Raw genomic sequence first — 20,202 nt, 5'->3', positions numbered from 1 at the left:
TCAGATGGATCTTGGCTGAAAGCAAAGAATACTAGAAAGATGTTTACCTGTGTTTTATTGACTACTGTGTATATCATAACAAATTAAGGATAACCTTGGGAAGAATTCTGGAACACTTAATGTTCTCACAAGGAACCTGTACATAGACCAAGAGGTAGCTGGTCACACAGAACAAGTGGATTCTGCATGGTTGAAAATCAGGAAAGGTGGGTGTCAGGGTTGTATCCTTTAATCATACTTATCAATCTATACACTGAGCAAATAATTCGAGAAGCCAGATGATATGAAGAAGAGCGTGGCATCAGGAATGGAGGAAGACTCATTAACAACTTGAGATATGCAGATGACACAATCTTGCTTACTGAAAGTGAAGAAGACATGAAGCATTTACTAATGAAGATCAAAGACTATAGCCTTCAGTATGGATTATACCTCAATATAAAGAAAACAAAAATCCTCACAACTGGACCAATACACAGTATATGGTAAGTGGAGAAAAGATTCAAGTTGTCAAATTTATTTCACTTGGATCCACAATCAACACCTATGGAATAGGAGTCAAGAAATCAAATGTATTGCATTGGGCAAATCTGCTGCAAAAGACCTTTAAAGCATGAAAGGGCAAAGATGTTACTTTGAAGACTAAGGTCCACATGACCCAAGCCCCTCGTATGCATGTGAGAGCTGGACAATGAATAAGAAAGATCATAGAAGAATTGATGCACTGGAACTGTAGTGTTGGCAAATAATGCTGAATGTACTAAGGGCTGCTAGAAGAATGAACGAGTCTATTTTTGAGGACGTACAGCCGGAATGCCCCTTAGAAGTGAGAAGGGCCAGACTTCGTCTCTTGTACTTTGATCGTGCTGTCAGAAAAGACCAGTCCCTAAAGAAGGATATCATGCTTGGTAAAGTAGAGGGTCAGCATGAAAGGGGAAGACCCTTAAGGAGATGGATTGACACAGTAGCTGCAATGATGGATGGGTTTCAAGCATAACTGTGAGGATGGTGCAGTATTTCATACTGCTGTATAAAAGGTTGCTGAGTCAGAACTGACTTGATGGCACCTAACTGAATTCTTGCTCCCCACAATCTGAACCTGTTCATCCCCTAGTCTTCATCCACATGGGACAAAGCAAGTGTTCTGTTGCAACTTTAACAAGGAGGCAGCTAGGCGTTCTGTGTATATGGATAGACAATACTGCATTTTTAAAAATCACTCTGATTGCTCTATGGAAAATGAACTGTGAGAGGAAAGAGTGGGAACTGGGAACCTAGTGGAAGATACTGCAGGAGTAAGTGAGGAAGGACTGAACTATGCAGTAGTGGAGATGGAAAGAAGAGACAGATTGGCTAGGTTTTGGAGGTTAGGTCTGTACATTTACAGATGGATTAGCTATGGGCAGGGAGGGAGCAATAATTCCTCAGATTACTTGCTGTTGTTGTTAGGTGCTGTCGAGGTGGCTCTGACTCATAGTGACCCTATGTACAATACAACACTGCCCAGTCCTGTGCCAGCCTCACAATCCTTGCTACTCCTGAGCCCATCGTTGCAGCCAGTGTGTCAGTCCATCTTGTTAAGGGCCTTCCCTTTTTTCATTGTCCCTCCACTTTACCAAGCATGATATTCTTCTCCAGGGAACAGTCCCTTCTGACAACATGACCAAAGCAGGTGAGACGAAGTCTGGCCATTCTTGCTTCCAAGGGGCATTCTGGCTGCACTTCTTCCAGAACAGATTTGTTAGTTCTTCTGGTCAGGGTACTTTCTGTATTCTTCACCAGCACCACCACTCAAAAGCATCAACTCTTTTTCGGTCTTCCTTATTCACTGTCCGGCTCTCACATGCATATCAGGTGATCGAAAATACCACAGCTTGGGTTAGGTGCACTTTAGTCTTCAAAGAGGTATCTTTGCTCTTCAATACTTTAAACAGGTCTTTTGCAGCAGATTTGCCCAGTACAATATGCTGTCTGATGTCTTGACTGCTGCTTCCAGTGGTGTTGATTGTGGAACCAAGTAATATGAAATCTTTGACAACTTCAATTTTTTCTCCATTTATTGTGATGCTGCTTCTTGGTCCAGTTGTGATGATTTTCATTTTATGTTGAGGTGTAATCCATACTGCAGACTATAGTCTAATCTTCACCAGCAAGTGCTTCAAGTCATTCTCACTTTCAGCATGCAAAGTTATGTCGTCTGCATATCGCAGGTTGTTAATGAGTCTTCCTCCAATCCTGAGGCTACCGTCTTCGTATAGTCCACCTTCTCGGATTATTTGCCCAGCATACAGATTAAATAAGTATGGTAAAAGGATACAACCCTGACACATTCCTTTCCTGATTTTTGAAATCTGTGATTTTCACATCATTCCTATGTTTGGGGAAAAAGAAATAGGCCTTTTGGCCAGAAAGAACAAGAGTTGATGAAGGGAGTTAGTAGAAGATAAGATGGAAAAGGCAAGAAGAAATGTAAACCATTGATGGAATTTGTACTTTACCCTGAACTAGAGAGCTGTGGTAGTTTAGCAGAGATTTTGAAAAATTAAAATGAATATCATTTTAATCTATGTGGATCACATCTGTAGGGTAAGGAGATCAGTTAGGAAACTACACTAATAGCCTAGGAATAAAATATTGTATTTCATTGATTCTAAGACACACTCACTGCTTCACACTTTAGCATTTCTGAAATTGAGATTTCCAATTGCTGACGGCCAAATGGTAGCTGTAATGAGGTTGTTACTGCCTGTGCATGTGAGAACTTAGTCACAGCTATTAATACTGTCGGCACGTCTACAGTCATTGCATTGTTGGTTCCTCACATGTAGAGTTTAACTGCCATACGGAATATGTCTTCAAAAAGACTATACTGTGATTGGCAATGAAATGAAAACATGATTATCAAGTGCAAAAAAGCACAGAGATAGTAATAGGGAATATATTTGGCATTTATAAAGTTAATATCTATCTTTGAGGAAATGACCACAATTCAATTCCATAGTATCTTGTGAGCAATAACCAAGTGTTTTAGGCGACCTAAGTACCTAAATCAATTTATTTTGATTGTATATACATTTTTATGTATGCACAGAGTTACATATGATAAAAAAATATTTCTGAAAAAAGTAAAAAACAATTCTTTAAATAAAAGCACTGTGTCATAGTTTAATGAATACAATTTTTTCTTTCTTAATAGTCCATAAAGTAACAGTGTCTTAAAATAGATGGCATTTTAGAGTCGATGACATACAGTAATGATGTACAGTGGCAGGAGTAGGAATGGAAAAGAGAAGGTGATGATTAAGGGATTTTTATGAAGGAAGAATAGAGAAAGTAATGTATACCAGTTAGTCAATTATATGAACGATTTGTGATTCCAGGGACTTTACTATTGAAATTCTGGGTTGAGCTCTTTGAAGCCATGGAAATAACTAAGATCAGCAAATGTTTATGAACTAAAGGCATTAGATGGCAGTGTGCTAGGATAGGGTTCAAAGAAGCATAAGGCACAGTCTCTTTTGATAAGGAGTTGCAGAAACCTGAGTTTACATAACATTGCTCAACATTGTAAGGCAGGCAAGTAATCAGTACAAAATCATTAAGTGACAAAATGAGTATCACTGTGGTTTTAGAGATTATAAAGATCCAGATCCTAACATCCAGCATTAGACAAAAGTATAAAATTAAAATTATACCATTTGTGAATAATAAAATACTGCAGATAGCTTAAAGAATAAATTTTCCCTCATGAATGAGCTTAAATTGTTTCTTTGAGTTTTTAATTCAGAGAGCAAAGAGTAATAGTAGAAGACATATTTATGCATTTTAAAAATAGCTTAGTAAGATTAACTCTGGCCTATTGACTTGTGCCATGTAACAGAGGACCCACCTGCAAGCTTCTTGAGAGTAGCAGTATTAAAAATATTGAAATAATGGACACCAAAAACTTTTCCCAGGGATTTGCAGACTTCTGTAAGTTCTCCAAGACATTTCTTAACCATCTCTTCCCGCTGAGATACCTTTGCCACTAAAGCTTTTTGTTTTTTCACACTGCTGGAATTCTCCGTTTCCATAAATTCTACCTTTGTGAGAAAGGAAGCAAAAGAGTGAATGCATGCATACTTGCAGCAAACAGGGGCTCTACTTAATGCTGAGTTGCTTTATTTTTTTCTATTTTTGTTCTGCTCAAGTCGCCAGCAAGCCCTGGCTATGCATTCTCCATCTTTGTATCATAAGGGTCTAGCAGAGAATAGCCTCTTGAGAAATGGTTAGTCGATGAATGTATGAAGACTTAATGATATGATGACCCATTAAATTCATTTTGATAGGCGTCACGTTACCTGGGCTGTCTGAAGATCTCTTTCCAAATTAATAAGGACAGAATACATTCACATAGGACAGAGTATATAAATACAATATCCATAAGCTTTGGAAGATGCACCAGAATTTACTATAACATATTTTCATCCAGTCATTGGGAGATAATAAAATAAACATTTCTAGGTCCATACCTTTAAATGCCCATTCAGTACAGTTTGAGCTTTCGTTCCAGGCATCAAATAGGCAATTGCTTGGTCATTGGCATTGATATATAAGTCTTCATCCAAAATCCTGTCAAGTATCAGCTTTTTAAAAAGTCTTTCAGCATTGTGTCGTGAATAAGCAGATCCTGTTCCAAATATCCCTGACTGAATTTTTGCACTCTTGCTCCCTGATAAGAAAACATAAGAAGTTAGATTAGTAGATATAGGTACACCACTGCCTTCAAATAGAGGCTGAAAATTTATGGACAGGTCTGGATAAATGGGAATAGATAATATCTTCCATAGGAAAACCCATGGTGCAAACAGACATTTGTGCGATTTTATGTACTTTTCCTCATTTAAAAATGTTGCATTTCCAGCTTATAAAACTAATCAAAGAAAGTGTTTACATAAACTCTACTAGTTTCATATTGCTGTGATAATATTAGGATAGCTCTACATTATTGATCTAGCTATTAAAAAATTGACAATTTTATAAATATCATCTCCGGTCCTCCATTATCATCAAAGGATTTAAGTCTATACTTCTTCTCATCCTCACTAATGAAACCACACAAATTCCAAAACAGCTTGAGCATAACACCCCACAAGATACTCAAGGAGCAGGGTGGAGGAAGACAGGGAATATATACACTACTATTGTTTTCCTGCTGGCTAAGAGCATTACAGTGGGCTGGATTCCTTTGTTTCCCGTTCAAGCTGCTATAATTAGTAACATCTTCATCATAAACACAATTTTATTATAACAATCCACTTAAGAAGCCTGTGACATTGATTATAATCAGAATTAACTGCTACTTTGACAAGCTTCGGCTCTATTTTAAGAGTTCTAAATAATTACATTATTATAAATTTAGATGGCTTCTGGCCATACATGTTGAATTATTCAAGTTTTGCTTTCTTCAAGTGATTTGTATCCCTGAAATGCCACATTACAGACAGAATAGGACTCCTACTCTGGTGATGGTGGCTGGATGACATGGACCAAACCTATTACTGAGTTGTTGTTGTTGTTGTTATGTGCCGTCGAGTCAAACCCGACTACCGAGGGTCACTAGAAAAGCACGGGAAAACAGAACAATCTTCTTAAAAACACCCAAGAAATAAGAAAAAGTTCAAGAATGTGCCTAAAATATGTTTGATCTAATGATCCTTCTAGTAATTACCATAAAAAGTATAACCAGAGATGCAGTCAAAGGTTTACTTAGCAAGCTATTTATTACAGTATTATTTATAATAGAAAATGTGCCCTAAAATACAGACTACTTTAAGTACATTTATTTCACCAATGTAAACGAATGCTTTAGAAGAACCAAAAATAAGGAAAAGCTTCCATTTTGTTATATAAAAATGGTGTAAATTATATATGTTGTTGTGAGATGCTGGCGAGGTGACATTAACGTATCGGTAGTTTTTGGGGAGTTATTTTTCAGTGCTCTACATATTATGTAGAGTGATCATCTATCACTGTTATAATAAATTATTTTATCTCTAAGACATTTCTTTCCCTCCAGATAAAGAGGCCCAAACCAGAACAGGAAGCCCAGCGCTAAATCCTGCTTTTGCCCTCAGGAAATGAACAAGTTCAGAAGAAATAGTGAAATTCAGCAAATCATCTTACTCTAACTTAGACTATTAACTTTTTTAAATGAATGAACTTATTACTAGCTCTATTTTTTCCCCTCTACTTTATTTTGCTGCTGTTGAGAATATACAAAGCAAAACACACCAATTGAAGCTTCTAATGTATAATTTAGTGACACTGATTACATTCTTTGAGTTGTGCAACCCTCCTCACCCTCCTTTTCTGAGTTGGTCCTCCTTCATTAACATAAACTCACTGCCCTCTAAGGTTCCTATCTAATCTTTCCAGTTGCTGTTGTCAATTTGATCCTATATATATAGTTCTTAAAAGAGCACAATGTTCAAGGCAGCCTTTTTTTTTTTTTTTTACCAGTTAAGCTAAACTACTATTCAGTTTGAGGATGACTTCAGGGGATATTTTTGGTTTAAGGGTTGAAGATTGTGTCAGGGAAATAATTTCAGAGCTTCTGCCATCCTCCATGGCTCCAGAAAGACTGGATTCCATGAGAATTTGAAATATTCTGCATTTCCCCCCTTTTGATCAGGATTCTTTTATGGAATCTTTGATCAAAATGTTCAGTAATGGTAGCTGGGCATCATCTAGTTCTTCTGGTCTCATAGCAAAGGAGGAGTTGTTCATGGAGGCAATTAGCCACACATTCCATATCCTCCTCCTATTTCTCGCTCTATTTCTTCCTCTGTTGTTCAGGTGAATAGAGACCAATTGTTGCAGGCAGGATGGCAGCCTGCAAGGTTTTAAGACCCCAGGTACTATGCAATGAACTAGGGGGTAGAACAGAAGCACTAAACATGTAAACATGTTATGAGGCTGATTAACTGGGATGTCCCATGAAACCATGCCTCTAAACCTCCAAACCAAGGAACCAAATCCCATGAGCTGTTAGTTGTACAAAAGTAGCCTCAGCTGCTCTTTTTTTTCTGTCGTTGTTATAAATATATTTACCATATAACTTTTGCCAATACAACTTTTTACAGGCATACAACTCATTGACAGCAATTATAATAATATCGGCTGTGCAACATTCTGGTGATGCAATGTCTAAGGCATCCAGCTGCTAACTAAAAGGCTGGCAGTTTGAACTCCCCAACTGCTCTGTGGGGGAAAAATGGGTAATCTGCTTTTGTAAATATTTATAGCCTTGGAAACTCTATGGCCCAGTGCTACTGTGTCCTATAGGTTTGCTATGAATCAGAATCAACTCGATGGCAGTGGGTTTTTCTGGCTGAGTATTCCATTTTACGCATGTGACACGTTTGTTTACCTAGTCACCTCTGATGGGCATTTAGATTGTTTCCACCATTTGGCTATTGTGAATAGTGCTGTGACGAGCACTGCTGTATCAGCCTCTTTTTGAGTCTCTGCTTTCACGTCTTTGGGTATATACACAGGAGTGGAACTGCTGGATCACATAGTAGTTCTACTACTCTATATATTATATTTAATTAAAATAAAATCAATAAATGGGGAAAAATAAAATATAGCACAGAGGGTTTATAATTAAAAGCAACAACATTCCTCAGTCCCACCTTTCCCCTCCCCAGTCTCACGCACTCTCCCAATTTTTAACAGTTTTTGTATGTAGTTTTTCTCGTGATAATTACCTCCAGAAAGCAAAAAAACCAAACTCATTGCTACTGAATTGATTCTCACTCATAGTGACCCTATAAGACAAAGTAGAACTACCCCAAAGGATTTCTTGGGTTATAATATTTATAGAAGCAGATTGTCAAATCTTTCTCCTGTGGAGCAGCTAGTGGGTTCAAACTGTTGACCTTTCAGTTAGCAGCCAAATGCTTAACCACTGTAACACCATGGCTCCTTGGTTACCTCCGTACAAGGACCCAAAATCATGGAGTCCTTCCAGTAGCCAGGGTAACCATCTGGGGTTACTATGAAAGACAAGGCTTTATCTCAACTTACACCTTCCTCCCTTTCTTTAATCCTTCCCAAAATGTTGCTAGTTGTATCATTATTTTGGTCTATCTCTTGGTTACTTTTGTAACTTTCAATAATACAATTACATACAAACTTCTATTTCTTGCCTATCAACTATAGATAGAACTACTGACCACTCCCCATCCTTTTATGTAAGAGGAAGTTATTACCACGTCAAGCCCACCCTATAACCACCCCCCCCAAAAAAAAAACCAAACTCACTGCTGAGTTGAATCCGACTCACAGCGACCCCTCCTTGGGTTTCTGAGGTGGTATCTCTACGGAAGAAGATTGCCTAATCTTTCTTCTGAGGAGTGGCTGGTGGATTTGAACCGCCAGCATTCTGGTTAGCAGTCAAACGGCTTAAGCACTATGCCAGCAGAGCTTTCCCTCTACCCCCATCTTCTTTTATTTTTATTTACTGTATTCTTATTTATATTATGACAAGTTTCCTTCTTTACTTGGAACACTGTCCTCACCCTTGAGTAGCCCAGTGAGAATGTTTACTGCATCCAGTGAAATGGATTATCTTCCTGTACATTTAACTACTTATTTCAAAGTCATGTTACAATTTCCTTTGTTTTATACTTGATCTCGGTTCTCTCTTATAGTATTTCCCCTGGAGTTTCTAAGTATCCTTTTCTCCTTTATTTGTTGAGAAGCAACATTTGCATTCTTCACTGATATCTATAAGAATTTTGTTTCTTATTGGTCCTATAAATTGCTTGGAACCTATTACTCTTGACTTTCCATTATAATGCACAGACTGCTTACTGGACCTGCTGTACACTGCAGAGCTGTGATTCTGGGATTTCTTTTCACAGGCTGCTCAGGTTAGTTCCATGGTCTATGGCATCCTATCATGTGCACCTTTTTTGCATTCTAGTCTCCAAGGTTGCTGATACTAATCTGATGCCAGTCTGGTTTTGGTTCCTGGTTTTTCTGCCCAACAACTTCCAGTATTGTCTCTTTATTCTTGGTATTTTCAAATTTCACAGGATAGGTCTTAAAAATTTTTTTTAAACATCATACTTGGCACTCAATGGGTCTTTTAATCTGAAGGCTCGTTCTCTCTTCTATTCTGGGGAATTTTATCATTTGTTTCATAATTTCTTCTTTTTATATTCTATTTACAAAATTTTTATTATACAGATTTTAAATCTCCTAAGCACTGATCATGTCTATTTTGTCTCTAATAGTTTCCATACATCTTTTTGTTCATATCTTCAAAGATTTTCTTGACTTTACCTGCTAACCTTTCACTAAATCTATTTTATCATATAAAGAATTACCAACAGTGTTATTTAATTCTTTGCTTCTTTTCTATAACATGCTTCTGTTATTGAAACAATGCAGTATCTTAAATCTCTAAATCTTCATGAAGATACTTAACTAGGAATCCACCCTCAATTATATCTATCCCACAGAGTCAAATATTCTACTTATTGTGGTCTTTCTCTTGATTGCCCATTTATATTAACCTTTAGATACTAGGTTATTACTATTTTTTTAGGTGGTTTCCTCTGCTGTTTTATTTCCTCCTAAATTTGCCCCCTGAGTGGGGATATCAAACTACAAGGCTTTGCTTTAGGGTGAGTGGGTAGGAATGAACTTTGGGCTGAGCAGTCTCCAAATGCTGAAAAACAGTAGAGCGTTACTCTGGGGCTCTTGCCTGTAACTCGATTGCCCTTGAACTCCCCAGGCATTTACTATATTTATTTTTGTTATAGCAATTAATTCTAGGCTGTTTGCTTTCTTTGTGTAGGGGATTGGGAGATGAGGCAATACTTTAACACTTGCAGTACTTTAAACACCCCTCTCTCTGCTTTTGGCTCCCTGCTTTCACTCTCACCCTCTGTACTTCCTGACTTCAAGCCTGATGCCTAGTGATAGGTTTCTGCCTGGTCGATACTTCCTCCTCTGCTGAACTCTCTCCTACATTTATTTTGAGCTGTGGTTTACACTATTTTGCTTCATTTGTCAATACGCTTCCACTCAATTCCTAAAATATTTTTTAGAACTCTGATGGTGCAATAGTTAAGCACTTGGCTGCTAACCAAAAGGTTAGCAGTTTGAATCCCTCCAGTAACTCTGTGGGAGAAAAGCCTAGCATTCTGTTTCCGTAAAGAAAACTCAATGGAACAGTTTTACTCTGCCACGTGGGGTTACCAAGAATTGGAATTACTTGACGGCACCAAACAACAACAATCTGATGGTCTCTTTCTTGCTCCCTATGCTGTTACAAGTTAAATCCCCATTTTATTTTCTTACTATCATTTTAATAGGATCTCAAGAGAAAGAGAAGGCTGATACGTATGCTCGGGCTACCATCTTGAACTAGAGGTTAATCAACAGGTAGCTCTTCAAGCAAGTTACATCCTGCTCACTCAGATTAAACGTTCTATGCGTTAATATTTACTTTCTTGTGTGTGAACACTTCTCATTTTTGTGTCTTATGTTAATTTGATAAAATAATTGGCATAATAAAAATGGATTTTGTTTTGATATGCAAAAATGTTTTATTCTGAAACCCTAGAGTATTGAGGTCTGTAAGAAATAGACAAAAGAGATACTTTTTTCTATGTATTTGTAATGAATTATTTAGATGTTCAATTTCAATTAAAATAAATTTTAAAATCAAATAAAACAGATGACTTACCCAGGAAAATGTCAACCAGCATATTCATAGTAAATCTTCCAGAAGGACCTACATTTTTTATATTTCTCATTCCTTGTGATGAATTATATTCTTGAACAAATCTTAAGATATTTTTCACCTCATCAGTCACATCTTTTATCTTAAAATCCTATCAACAGAAGGAGATTACTTTTAGTTATGATTGAGATAATGATACCTAGATTTCTAGGGTTTAATATTAACTGCAGTAATCTCATAATAAACCCTTTCCAGACTAAAACTTAGACTAAAAACCAAGAAGTTGTGAGTGTTCACTCTTTCCTATGTTCTTGTGTTAATTATTCATCTAAAATAATCAGCATTCTGTTATACCTGTTTTACAATTTACTGCCCAGGGAAAAAGCACTCAAGAAATAAAATGATGTATTATATTGGGAAAGTATGCAGCAAAAGGGCTCTTTAAAAATGTCAAAAGCAAAGATGTCACTTTGAGGAATAAGGTGTGCCTGATCCGAGGCAGGATATTTTCAGTTGCCTCACATGCATGTGAAAGTTGGACAGTGAATAAATAAGGAAGACTGCAGAGAAATCAATGCATTTGCATTTGGCATTGGCAAAGAATATTGAATATACTATGGACTGCCAGAAGAACGAATAAATAGGTGTTGGAAGAAGTAGAGTCAGAATCAGAGAAGCAAGGATATGTCATGTACTTCAGACATGTTATCAGAAAGGACCAGACCCTGGAGAAGGACATTAAGTTTAGTAAAGTAGAGTGTCAGGGAAAAAGAGGAAGACTTTCAATGAGATGGAGTGACAGTGACTGCAACAATGGATCCAAACATAGCAACAACTGTGAGGATGGCACGGGACTGCACAGTGTTCCATTCTGTTGTATTTAGGGTTACTAGGAGTTGGAACCAAGTTGATGGCACCTTAACAACAACACACCTATTTTATTACTGTTTCACAGACATACATCTTATCTTCCAACTGCCTATGGGTGAGAATACGGTTCCTTTTCTTTTTTAATATTTCGCATCACCTAGAACAGTGCTGTTTCTTATTGAATGACAACTTTTGGGATAAGAAATAGTGTCCAGCCATACAAATCACAAGTTGTAATCTCTTTGGCTCTTCAACACCACAGTCAATCCTTCTTTTCTTCTGTCAGTTCCCTTTCTCATTCCTCACAGTTGTCTCCAACTTTGCCCACTTTTTAAAATCCCTGCTATTAGATGATCTCTCTGATCTAACTAGTTCTCTATACAAGCAATACTAATTACATTAAGCTTCAGTGCCTCTGAATATACCAAAACCAAAACCAAATCAAACTCACTGCCATCGAGTCGGATCCGACTCACAGAGACCCCTCCTTGGGTTTCTGAGGTGGTATCTCTACGGAAGTAGATTGCCCAACCTTTCTTCCAAGGAGTGGCTGGTGGGTTTGAACTACCAGCCTTCTGGTTGGCAGTCACACCTACAGCCTGAAGGCTTACACAAAACATTATTTCCTGTGACACTCTCATGAGAAGACAAATAGATTTCTTTTCTTATATCAGCAATTGGTAGTGATTTTGAGGCTCTATCACCTGCAAGAAAGAGTGATCTGTCACTCTCAACATCATTCCTGTCTTAATTCTGGGTCACTTCAGTACACAGAGATGATTCTCCCAACACCCTGGTCTTTGGCATATTGATCTCCTCTGTTCCAATGATTCTGCCCTTCATGTATGCCAGCCGCTCACTCCCATGGTCACACCTCCTACCTTAAAAATAACAGCAACCCCTTCATTTTCTGATCACCACATCATTCCCTCTAGTATTCTGACTACAATGATCTTCTGACTCTACTGGGAATACCTATCCATTGATCCTCACCCTCAGATGTCCTCCTGACTCAGCTTAAACCCAGAGTCAGTCATACTCATTACCTGTTGTATATTCCCAATTCCCGTGCCCTTAGGTCATTTCATCACATGGCCAATCACAATAGATCTGATTCTCCACCTGCTCCACATCTGCACCTGTGAGGCTGAACTCAACCAGAGAAACACACACAACCATGCTGACAGTTCTTACTTTCAAACCTCAAGTGGACCCTTAATGCTTCCAGGTAATCATTATACACTCCTAGTCTATCACTCCCCTAATTATTCTAGAACAGGAGGGATCAGCAAACTAAGGCCCATGAATTGAATACCTATTTTTGTAAATAAAGTTTTCCTAAACACAGCCATGCCCATTTGTTTATGTATTGTCTGTGGCTGCTTTGGGGCTACACTAGCAGAGCTAAGTAGTTGTGACAGACTGTATAGTACACAAAGCCTAAAATATTTACTCTCTGACCCTTAAGATAAAGTTGGCTGGCCTCCTTCTCCTCAATCCCTCTCCTATGCACACTGTCAGCTGATGACCTTGTTTTCTACTTCACTGAGGAAATGGAAACAACCAGAACTTTCATAAACTCCCATCACTACATCTACCCACTTCCCAGCATGTCTCCCACATTTTCTGATCTTCCCACCTGAGCTACCTAAGCTCCTCTCTAATTCTGATCTCTCTACTTACACACTAGATCCTGGTTGCTTCTCAAGGACATTGCTTCAATAATTCTCCCTTTACACATCAATTTTCTTTCTCTATAGGTATATTCCTATCAGCAAACAAAGATGTTGCTATTTTCCCCTCTTTTCTTAACTCTTGCTTCCCCTGCCAGCCACTGCTGTTTCTCTGCTTACCTTTGCAACAAAATTTGAAAGAGTTGTCTACATTCACTGTCTCCAACTTTCCTCTCCATCTCTCATTCCAGTAAAGATTTTGTCCCATTCCACTGAAACTGGTCAAGGTTACCATGATTTCTGTGGTGCCAAACCCCATGGTGAATCTTCAGTCTTTACTGTACTTAACTTAGCAGCAGCATTTGATGTAGTATTGCCTCCTCCTTGAAACACTTTCACCATTTCTCGTTTCTTTGGTTCTCATCCTGTCTCACTAGTTCTCTTTCTTGGTTTCTTTTCCTAGTTCCAACATCTCTCCTCAACCACTTAATGTCCCAAGGCGTGGTCTCTGGTTTTCTTCTTTTGTCTAAACTTATACCCTTGAATATTTTATCTGGTCTCGTGGCTTCAAATACCATCTATATGCTAACCACCCCCAAATTTATATGTATCACCAGCCTCTTTTCAGAACTCCTGAGTCTGACAGATCTAATTCAATATGCCCTAAATTGAATTCTTGACCTTTCCTGTCAAACCTGCCCTGCCCACAGCCTTCCTCATCTTAGCTCAGGGCAATGCCATTGTTACAGTTACTCAGCCTCAAAACTTGGAGTCATATGTACATTCCACATTGTGAAGAAATCCTTAGAAATACATCCAGAATCTGACCACCACCTTTCCCACTACCAACCTAGTGAGAGCCACCATTAGCATCTTTAACAGGTTTTTCTGCTTCTGTCCTTTCCTCTCTCTAGTTCACTCTCTGCCAAAGACATCCTTTTAAAGCTAATTAGATCACATCACTCCTCTGTTCAAAATCCTGCAAAACTCTGCATTTCATTCTGAGTAAAAACTAAAGTCCTTACAACAGCCTCCAAAGAGCTACTACTCTGGACCTCTATTATCTCTCCCACTCACTAACTCTTAACTCCACTTAGCTACATGGGCTTTCTTGCTATTCTTCAAACACACCAGGACACCCCCACCACAGGGCCCACATTTCTGCCAGGAATGCCCTTTCCCAGAGAGCTGCTCAGCCAACTCCCTTACCTTCTCCAAGTCTTTGTTCAGATCTCACCTTCTCAATAAGACTCCTCTGACCATCTAATCTGATCCTGCATCCTGCACCCTCCCGTTACTCCTGTCTCCTTACTTTGCTGTACTTTTTTTCTGCCACATGTCTTACCCTTAAGATTTGCTTATTATATATATTGTTTATGATCTGCCTTCCTCTGCTAGAATGTAAACTCCAAAAGGGCAGTCACCTTGACCTCCTCTGTTTAGTGATGTATCCAAATTCCTAGAACAGTGCCTGTTACAGAGTAAGGTGCTCAACAAATATGTATTTAATGAGTGAAGTGATAAATAGTGTCCACAGGGTGGGGAAGATGGTGAGGATGACCATGGACCTTCAGATTCTCTATCAAGGGAGAGTAAATGACCTACCTGCTGCTCTGGCTAGCACTGTAGTTCTCTGTAACTGTACCTATCACATGATTATATGAATACATAAACATCTGTCTCCCCTCCCATCTATGAAGTGGTCTGCACTATGCTCATTTGTGAATCCCTGGCATCTGTCACAGAGCCTAGCACGTAGATTAATATTTGGTTTCTAAATCTATAAAGTGAGCATACTATTCACCCATGTATTTCATAGGGTACATGTTAAATAATATACCAAATGTGAAAATGATGTGTAAGCCGTAAAATACACACGATATTAAAATGTAGAATTACCATGAGGGTGCAATTAAATATCTAGTAAGAATCCAATTGAATTTAACCTTCCAAGGTTATTTTTAGAACATATAACAGTAAACTCACCCAGAAGCCATTTCCATTATTCTTTGTTGTTGTTGTTATTTGCCATCGAGTCGGCCCCAACTCCTAGCGACCCCTCCTTGGGTTTCCGAGGCAGTTATCACTACGGAAGTAGGATTGCCCAACCTTCCTTCCGAGGAGTGGCTGGTGGGTTTGAACCGCCAGCCTCCTGGTTAGCAGTCAAGTGCCTTAGGCACTATGCTACCAGAGCTCCTATTATTCTTTAAAAACAATTTATAGAGTAATATGCAAAAACAACAAAAAAACTCACTATCGCCAAGTCGAATCCAACTCATAGCGACCCCTTCTTGGATTTCCAAGGTGGTATCTCTACGGAAGTAGATTGCCCAGTGTTGCTTCCGAAGAGTGGCTGGTAAGTTTGAACCACCAGCCTTCTGGTAGCAGTCAAATACATACTAGTTATTATATCACATTTGAAAATAAAAGTTCTAAATATAGGTTGAATTTAAAATATCCTACCTTCCAGAGTTGGACCATTTTAATATTTATGCCACATATTATATTTTATAATCATCAGTGCATGTATATGAACCTTAGTATTTTGGACAGGTCAATGTCCAGTAGGTATTTTTCATACAGGCTTCTATTCTAAAGGAAATAGAATCCATAAAATTACTTTTAAAATGTTTCTATTCTGGCGTAGTACCTAAGGCATTTGACTGCTAACCAGAAGGCTGGCAGTTCAAACCCACCAGCCACTCCTCGGAAGGAAGACTGGGCAATCTACTTCCGTAGAGATACCTCCTCGGAAACTCAAGGAGGGGTTGCTATAAGTTGGAACTGACTCGATGGCAGTGAGTTTGGTTTGGTTTGGTGTATGGTCTTGGTTAGTCCGTTAGGCCCTTATATCTACTTTTCTAAATTAACAGAAGAAAGAAAAAATGTTGGAAATTTCCTTACTTACAAAGGATTTAAAACTTTCTTATTTTACCTTTGTTTTACAGCAATTATCACAAGAAACATCTGGGTATTTCTTACAAAAATCAGGATTAAACTCATTTTCCCCAAAGTAAGCCAAAAGCTGCATTCTCCTGCACTCTGTTATGTTCTCACAATAATGTACCATGCTATACAGATTATTGAAGTGAGTCTCTTTTGTATGATGGTTTCCATCTTTTTCCACTAAAAGAGATAAAAAGCATAGTTAAAAATAGTTAATTAGAGTAGAAAAAGAGAGAATATCACAGAAATACTTAGATCCATATAAGTAAATACTTAATGAAGTGAAACAAATTATTATAGCAGCATTGTATGCTAGTATGAAATCATTCTGTATTATAATTAACTAGGTATTTATATATGTCCACCTCTTGGGAGTTTAGGTTTTAGAGGAATAAATACTAGATTAAGAGCAGCTGAAAAATTTCTGTAAATCTTCATTATTTCATCACAATGAAGATGACTTGTATTTATTATATTTATCCGATAAGCATGTACTAGACTGAACTTCCAAAATCAACATAGCCCAGAACTATGGCAGTGGGCTGTGTACATCCCCAAGTATCTTTGGTCAAAGTGGGTAAGCCAGTGGTTCCAAAATTGTGTTCTAAGGAGCCCCAGGGTGCCAAACTGAACTCCCAGAGGCAATGGTAGGAAAATTTAAGGGAAACACAGCAAACAATCCTTGACATCTGGTAAATACTGCATGAACTACTAGTTCGAGGTAATTCATGTTTTTAACATTAGATTGCACTCCATTCTTTCCAACATCTTATTTTTGTGAAGCAGATTTTTGGCAGTTGCTATAATAAAAGCAAGTATCTCAAGAAAATCCATGTGAAATAGGAAATGAAGTTGACAATGTCCAATTTAATTCCAAGGTCTGAGAACAATAGGTGCAAAATTGCCATCAGTGAGCAACTGTGGTTATTTAAGAGTGAAATAAAAATAGTTTTTCTCCTAGTTTATGAGTATTATTTTTTTCAAATGGTCACTAAGTTATTAGAACATATATTATTACTAAGTTATCAGGACTTAAATACCTGTTAAATTGTTTGGACCTAACTACTTCTTATGGGTTCTATTTAAAAACATAAACGGGCAAATCAGATGTCAAAGTTTCATTTTTCAGTGGGAATCATCTTGGTATAGAGTAATGAACAAGAACTCTAACTCAGACAAATCTGGGTTCCATCAAGACTCTGCCAGAGTTGATTCAAAAATAGTCTCAAAATGGATCAATGTATTTAGGAATCATTTAACCATCACAAATGAATAGAAAAATGGCCAAAGAACAATCAAATTCTAAAATATGTATTCACTGTGTCCCAGCAAGTCTAGCTGAGAAACTCATTCTACATATATTATTGTCCAAATGCTGAAAGATACCTGGTACAAGGATGCTCAAGATTGTACTGCTGATAATAGTGAAAAACAATAAACAATCTAAATATCTATTGATAGGGGATTGGTTAAATCAATATGGAATAACGACACTATGGGATTCTATGTAAAGCTATGAGAATTAATGGGAATTATAATTACATTACGGTATTGATATGAAAAACATACGTATAATTAAAAAAATAAAATACATGTATTTGAGGATGGTAAACATAAAATACAAGATACTGCCTCTCTCTGATGGGGAGTAGACAGTAGACATAGGGAAGGGACATAAGGGGGTTTCAGCTCTATTGTCTATGTTTTATTTCTGAAGCTGGGTGGCAGTATCTGGGAGTACATTATATTTCTTTTTTACCTTTTCATATGTTTGAAATGTGTATTTTACGTAAGGATGCATGCAGAGATTGGGCCTGGAAACCAGTCATGAGTTATTTATTGGGGTAGGACAATAAGACACTACTTAGGAATTTTTTGCTTTACACATGTCTGTATCACTTAAGTTTTAATAATAACCATGTACTGTTGTTATAATAGGGAGTGGCTTAGTGCCAAAGGCATTTGACTGCTAACCAGAAGGCTGGCAGTTCAAACCCATCAGTCATTCCTCGGAAGGAAGACTGGGCAATCTACTTCCATAGAGATACTGCCTTGGAAACCCAAGAAGAGGTTGCTACAGGTCAGGTCTGACTCAACGGCAGCGTGTTTGTATTGTTATAATAAAAATGAACTAATATAAATTTTCCATTGTCTGTATAAACACCCCTATTATTCTATAAAAACCATCAGTGGCACAGTGGTTAAAGTGCTTGGCTCTTAACAAAAAGGCCAGTGGTTTGAACTCACCAAAAAGCCTGCTTCCATAAAGATTTAAGCTTTGGAAATTCTATGGGACAGTTCTATTCTGTCCTATTGGGTTGTTACCTATTGAGTCAGAATCGACTCAATGGCAGCAGGTTTGGGTTTTTTTTTTTTGGTTGATTATTTTATGATTAATTAAGGAAAACTGGACCAAAAGTACCACAATAAGCAGGAGCAGACAGATTACTATGAAGACCAAAGATGACAGAACATCTCCACAATGAAGCTCGGCTTACTCAATATAAGTCTTTTCAGTCTGGTCACATCATGATAAGTATAGAAAAGCAGGCAGTGAGATATTTCCCCATCTCTTCCAGCTCTGCCAGATTCTTGGTAGTAACCTTCCACTGATTTAGGGAGAGATGCGTGGATCACAAATCGCACATCTGGTTTGTCAATCCCCATTCCAAATGCAACCGTCGCACAGATAACCTGATATAAAAGCAAAAGCCTATTAGACTCACAATGCATTTAAAGTAACATCTTAATAACAGATGCTTCTAAAAACTCAATTCCCTATTTTACTTTAAAATATGATGACCTAATAGCTTGCTTAACTTAATCCCACTATTTAAATGTGACTAACAGGAGATTTTCATATTGATAATTTACAAGGGATTTTCTTGTGTGATTCAACATAAGGGAGTTGGAATCAACTGCAGTCTGGATGAATTACCACTTCATGTTCTCTTACATTTTTGGTATTGAGGTGTGGGGGTGTTGCTCACACAGCCCTGATATCCAGGTCAGTGATCATAAACAACATGTTGCTCAGGAGCTCTGGGGTGTTTCCAGGGCTTGAGGTTCAGAGGTAATTGCCGCCAGCTCTCCAATGATTCAGGGACAATGGTATTCTCACCTGTCCACTGTTTACCATCAGTTTTTCCAGTAGCGCCACCTTGCTGCTGTTAGGTGCCTTTGAGTTGTTTCAGATTCATACCGGCCCTATATACAAAAGAATAAAACACTGTCCAGTTCTGTGCCATCCTCACAATAGTTGCTATGCTTGAGCCCACTGTTACAGCCACTCTGTCGGTCCATCTTGCTAAGGGTCTTCACCTTTTTCTCTGGCCCTCTACTTTATGAAGCATGATGTTCTTCTCCAGGGGTTTGACCTTCCTGATAACATGACCAAAGTACAAGAGACAAAGTTTGGCTATTCTTGGTTCTAAGGACCATTGTAGCCATACTTCTTGCACAACTGATTTGTTTGTTCTTCTGGCAGTCCATGGTACAGTCAACATCTTTCACCACCACCACAATTCAAATCCATCAATTATTTTGTGGTCTTACTCATTCATCATTCAGCTTTCTCATGTGTATGAGGCAAATGAAAATAACATGGCTTGAGTTAGGTGCACTACCTTATCATACATCAACTCCTTTTATTTATCAGCTGATTTCAAATTTTTTTGAAATTCAAAAATTTTTCAAATTTTTTTGAAACTCATATGGGTAAAAGATAGAATTGCTTATACTGATTAAAAAAAAAAAGGCTGGGGACTGCGGATCTTGGCCCATTTAAATTACTTAGGGGAAGCAAGGTGATAATAGTCAAGATTCAGGAGTTTGATAAATTGGTTGTTAGCAAAAAATCATTTTCAAGAATATCCATGTCAAAATACAAATACCATTTGACCCAGCCATCCCATTACTAGGTATATACCCTAAAGAAGTGAGAGCCATAACAAGAACAGATATATGCACGCC

The 20,202-nt window shown here is 37.9% G+C and overlaps 1 protein-coding gene across 1 annotated transcript in view; it reads right to left on the bottom strand.

Annotated features, from left to right (window-relative positions):
* BLM (BLM RecQ like helicase) overlaps positions 1–20,202 on the bottom strand; it is a 99,211-nt gene that overhangs the window by 10,899 nt on the left and 68,110 nt on the right. Inside the window, exons 14-18 of the mRNA XM_007945139.2 lie at positions 18,729–18,924; positions 16,220–16,410; positions 10,745–10,892; positions 4,512–4,711; positions 3,890–4,082 (exon numbers count right to left, since the gene is read on the bottom strand). Of these exons, the coding sequence (XP_007943330.1) occupies positions 3,890–4,082; positions 4,512–4,711; positions 10,745–10,892; positions 16,220–16,410; positions 18,729–18,924 (928 nt within the window). The remainder of the gene's footprint in view (positions 1–3,889; positions 4,083–4,511; positions 4,712–10,744; positions 10,893–16,219; positions 16,411–18,728; positions 18,925–20,202) is intronic.

Source organism: Orycteropus afer, unplaced genomic scaffold (genome assembly GCF_000298275.1).
Source record: "Orycteropus afer afer isolate SDZICR_OR568_19922 unplaced genomic scaffold, OryAfe1.0 scaffold00132, whole genome shotgun sequence".
NCBI classification, from domain to species: domain Eukaryota; kingdom Metazoa; phylum Chordata; class Mammalia; order Tubulidentata; family Orycteropodidae; genus Orycteropus; species Orycteropus afer.
Note: the sequence above shows the minus strand (reverse complement) of the source record. Positions and strands in the feature narration are given on the sequence as shown.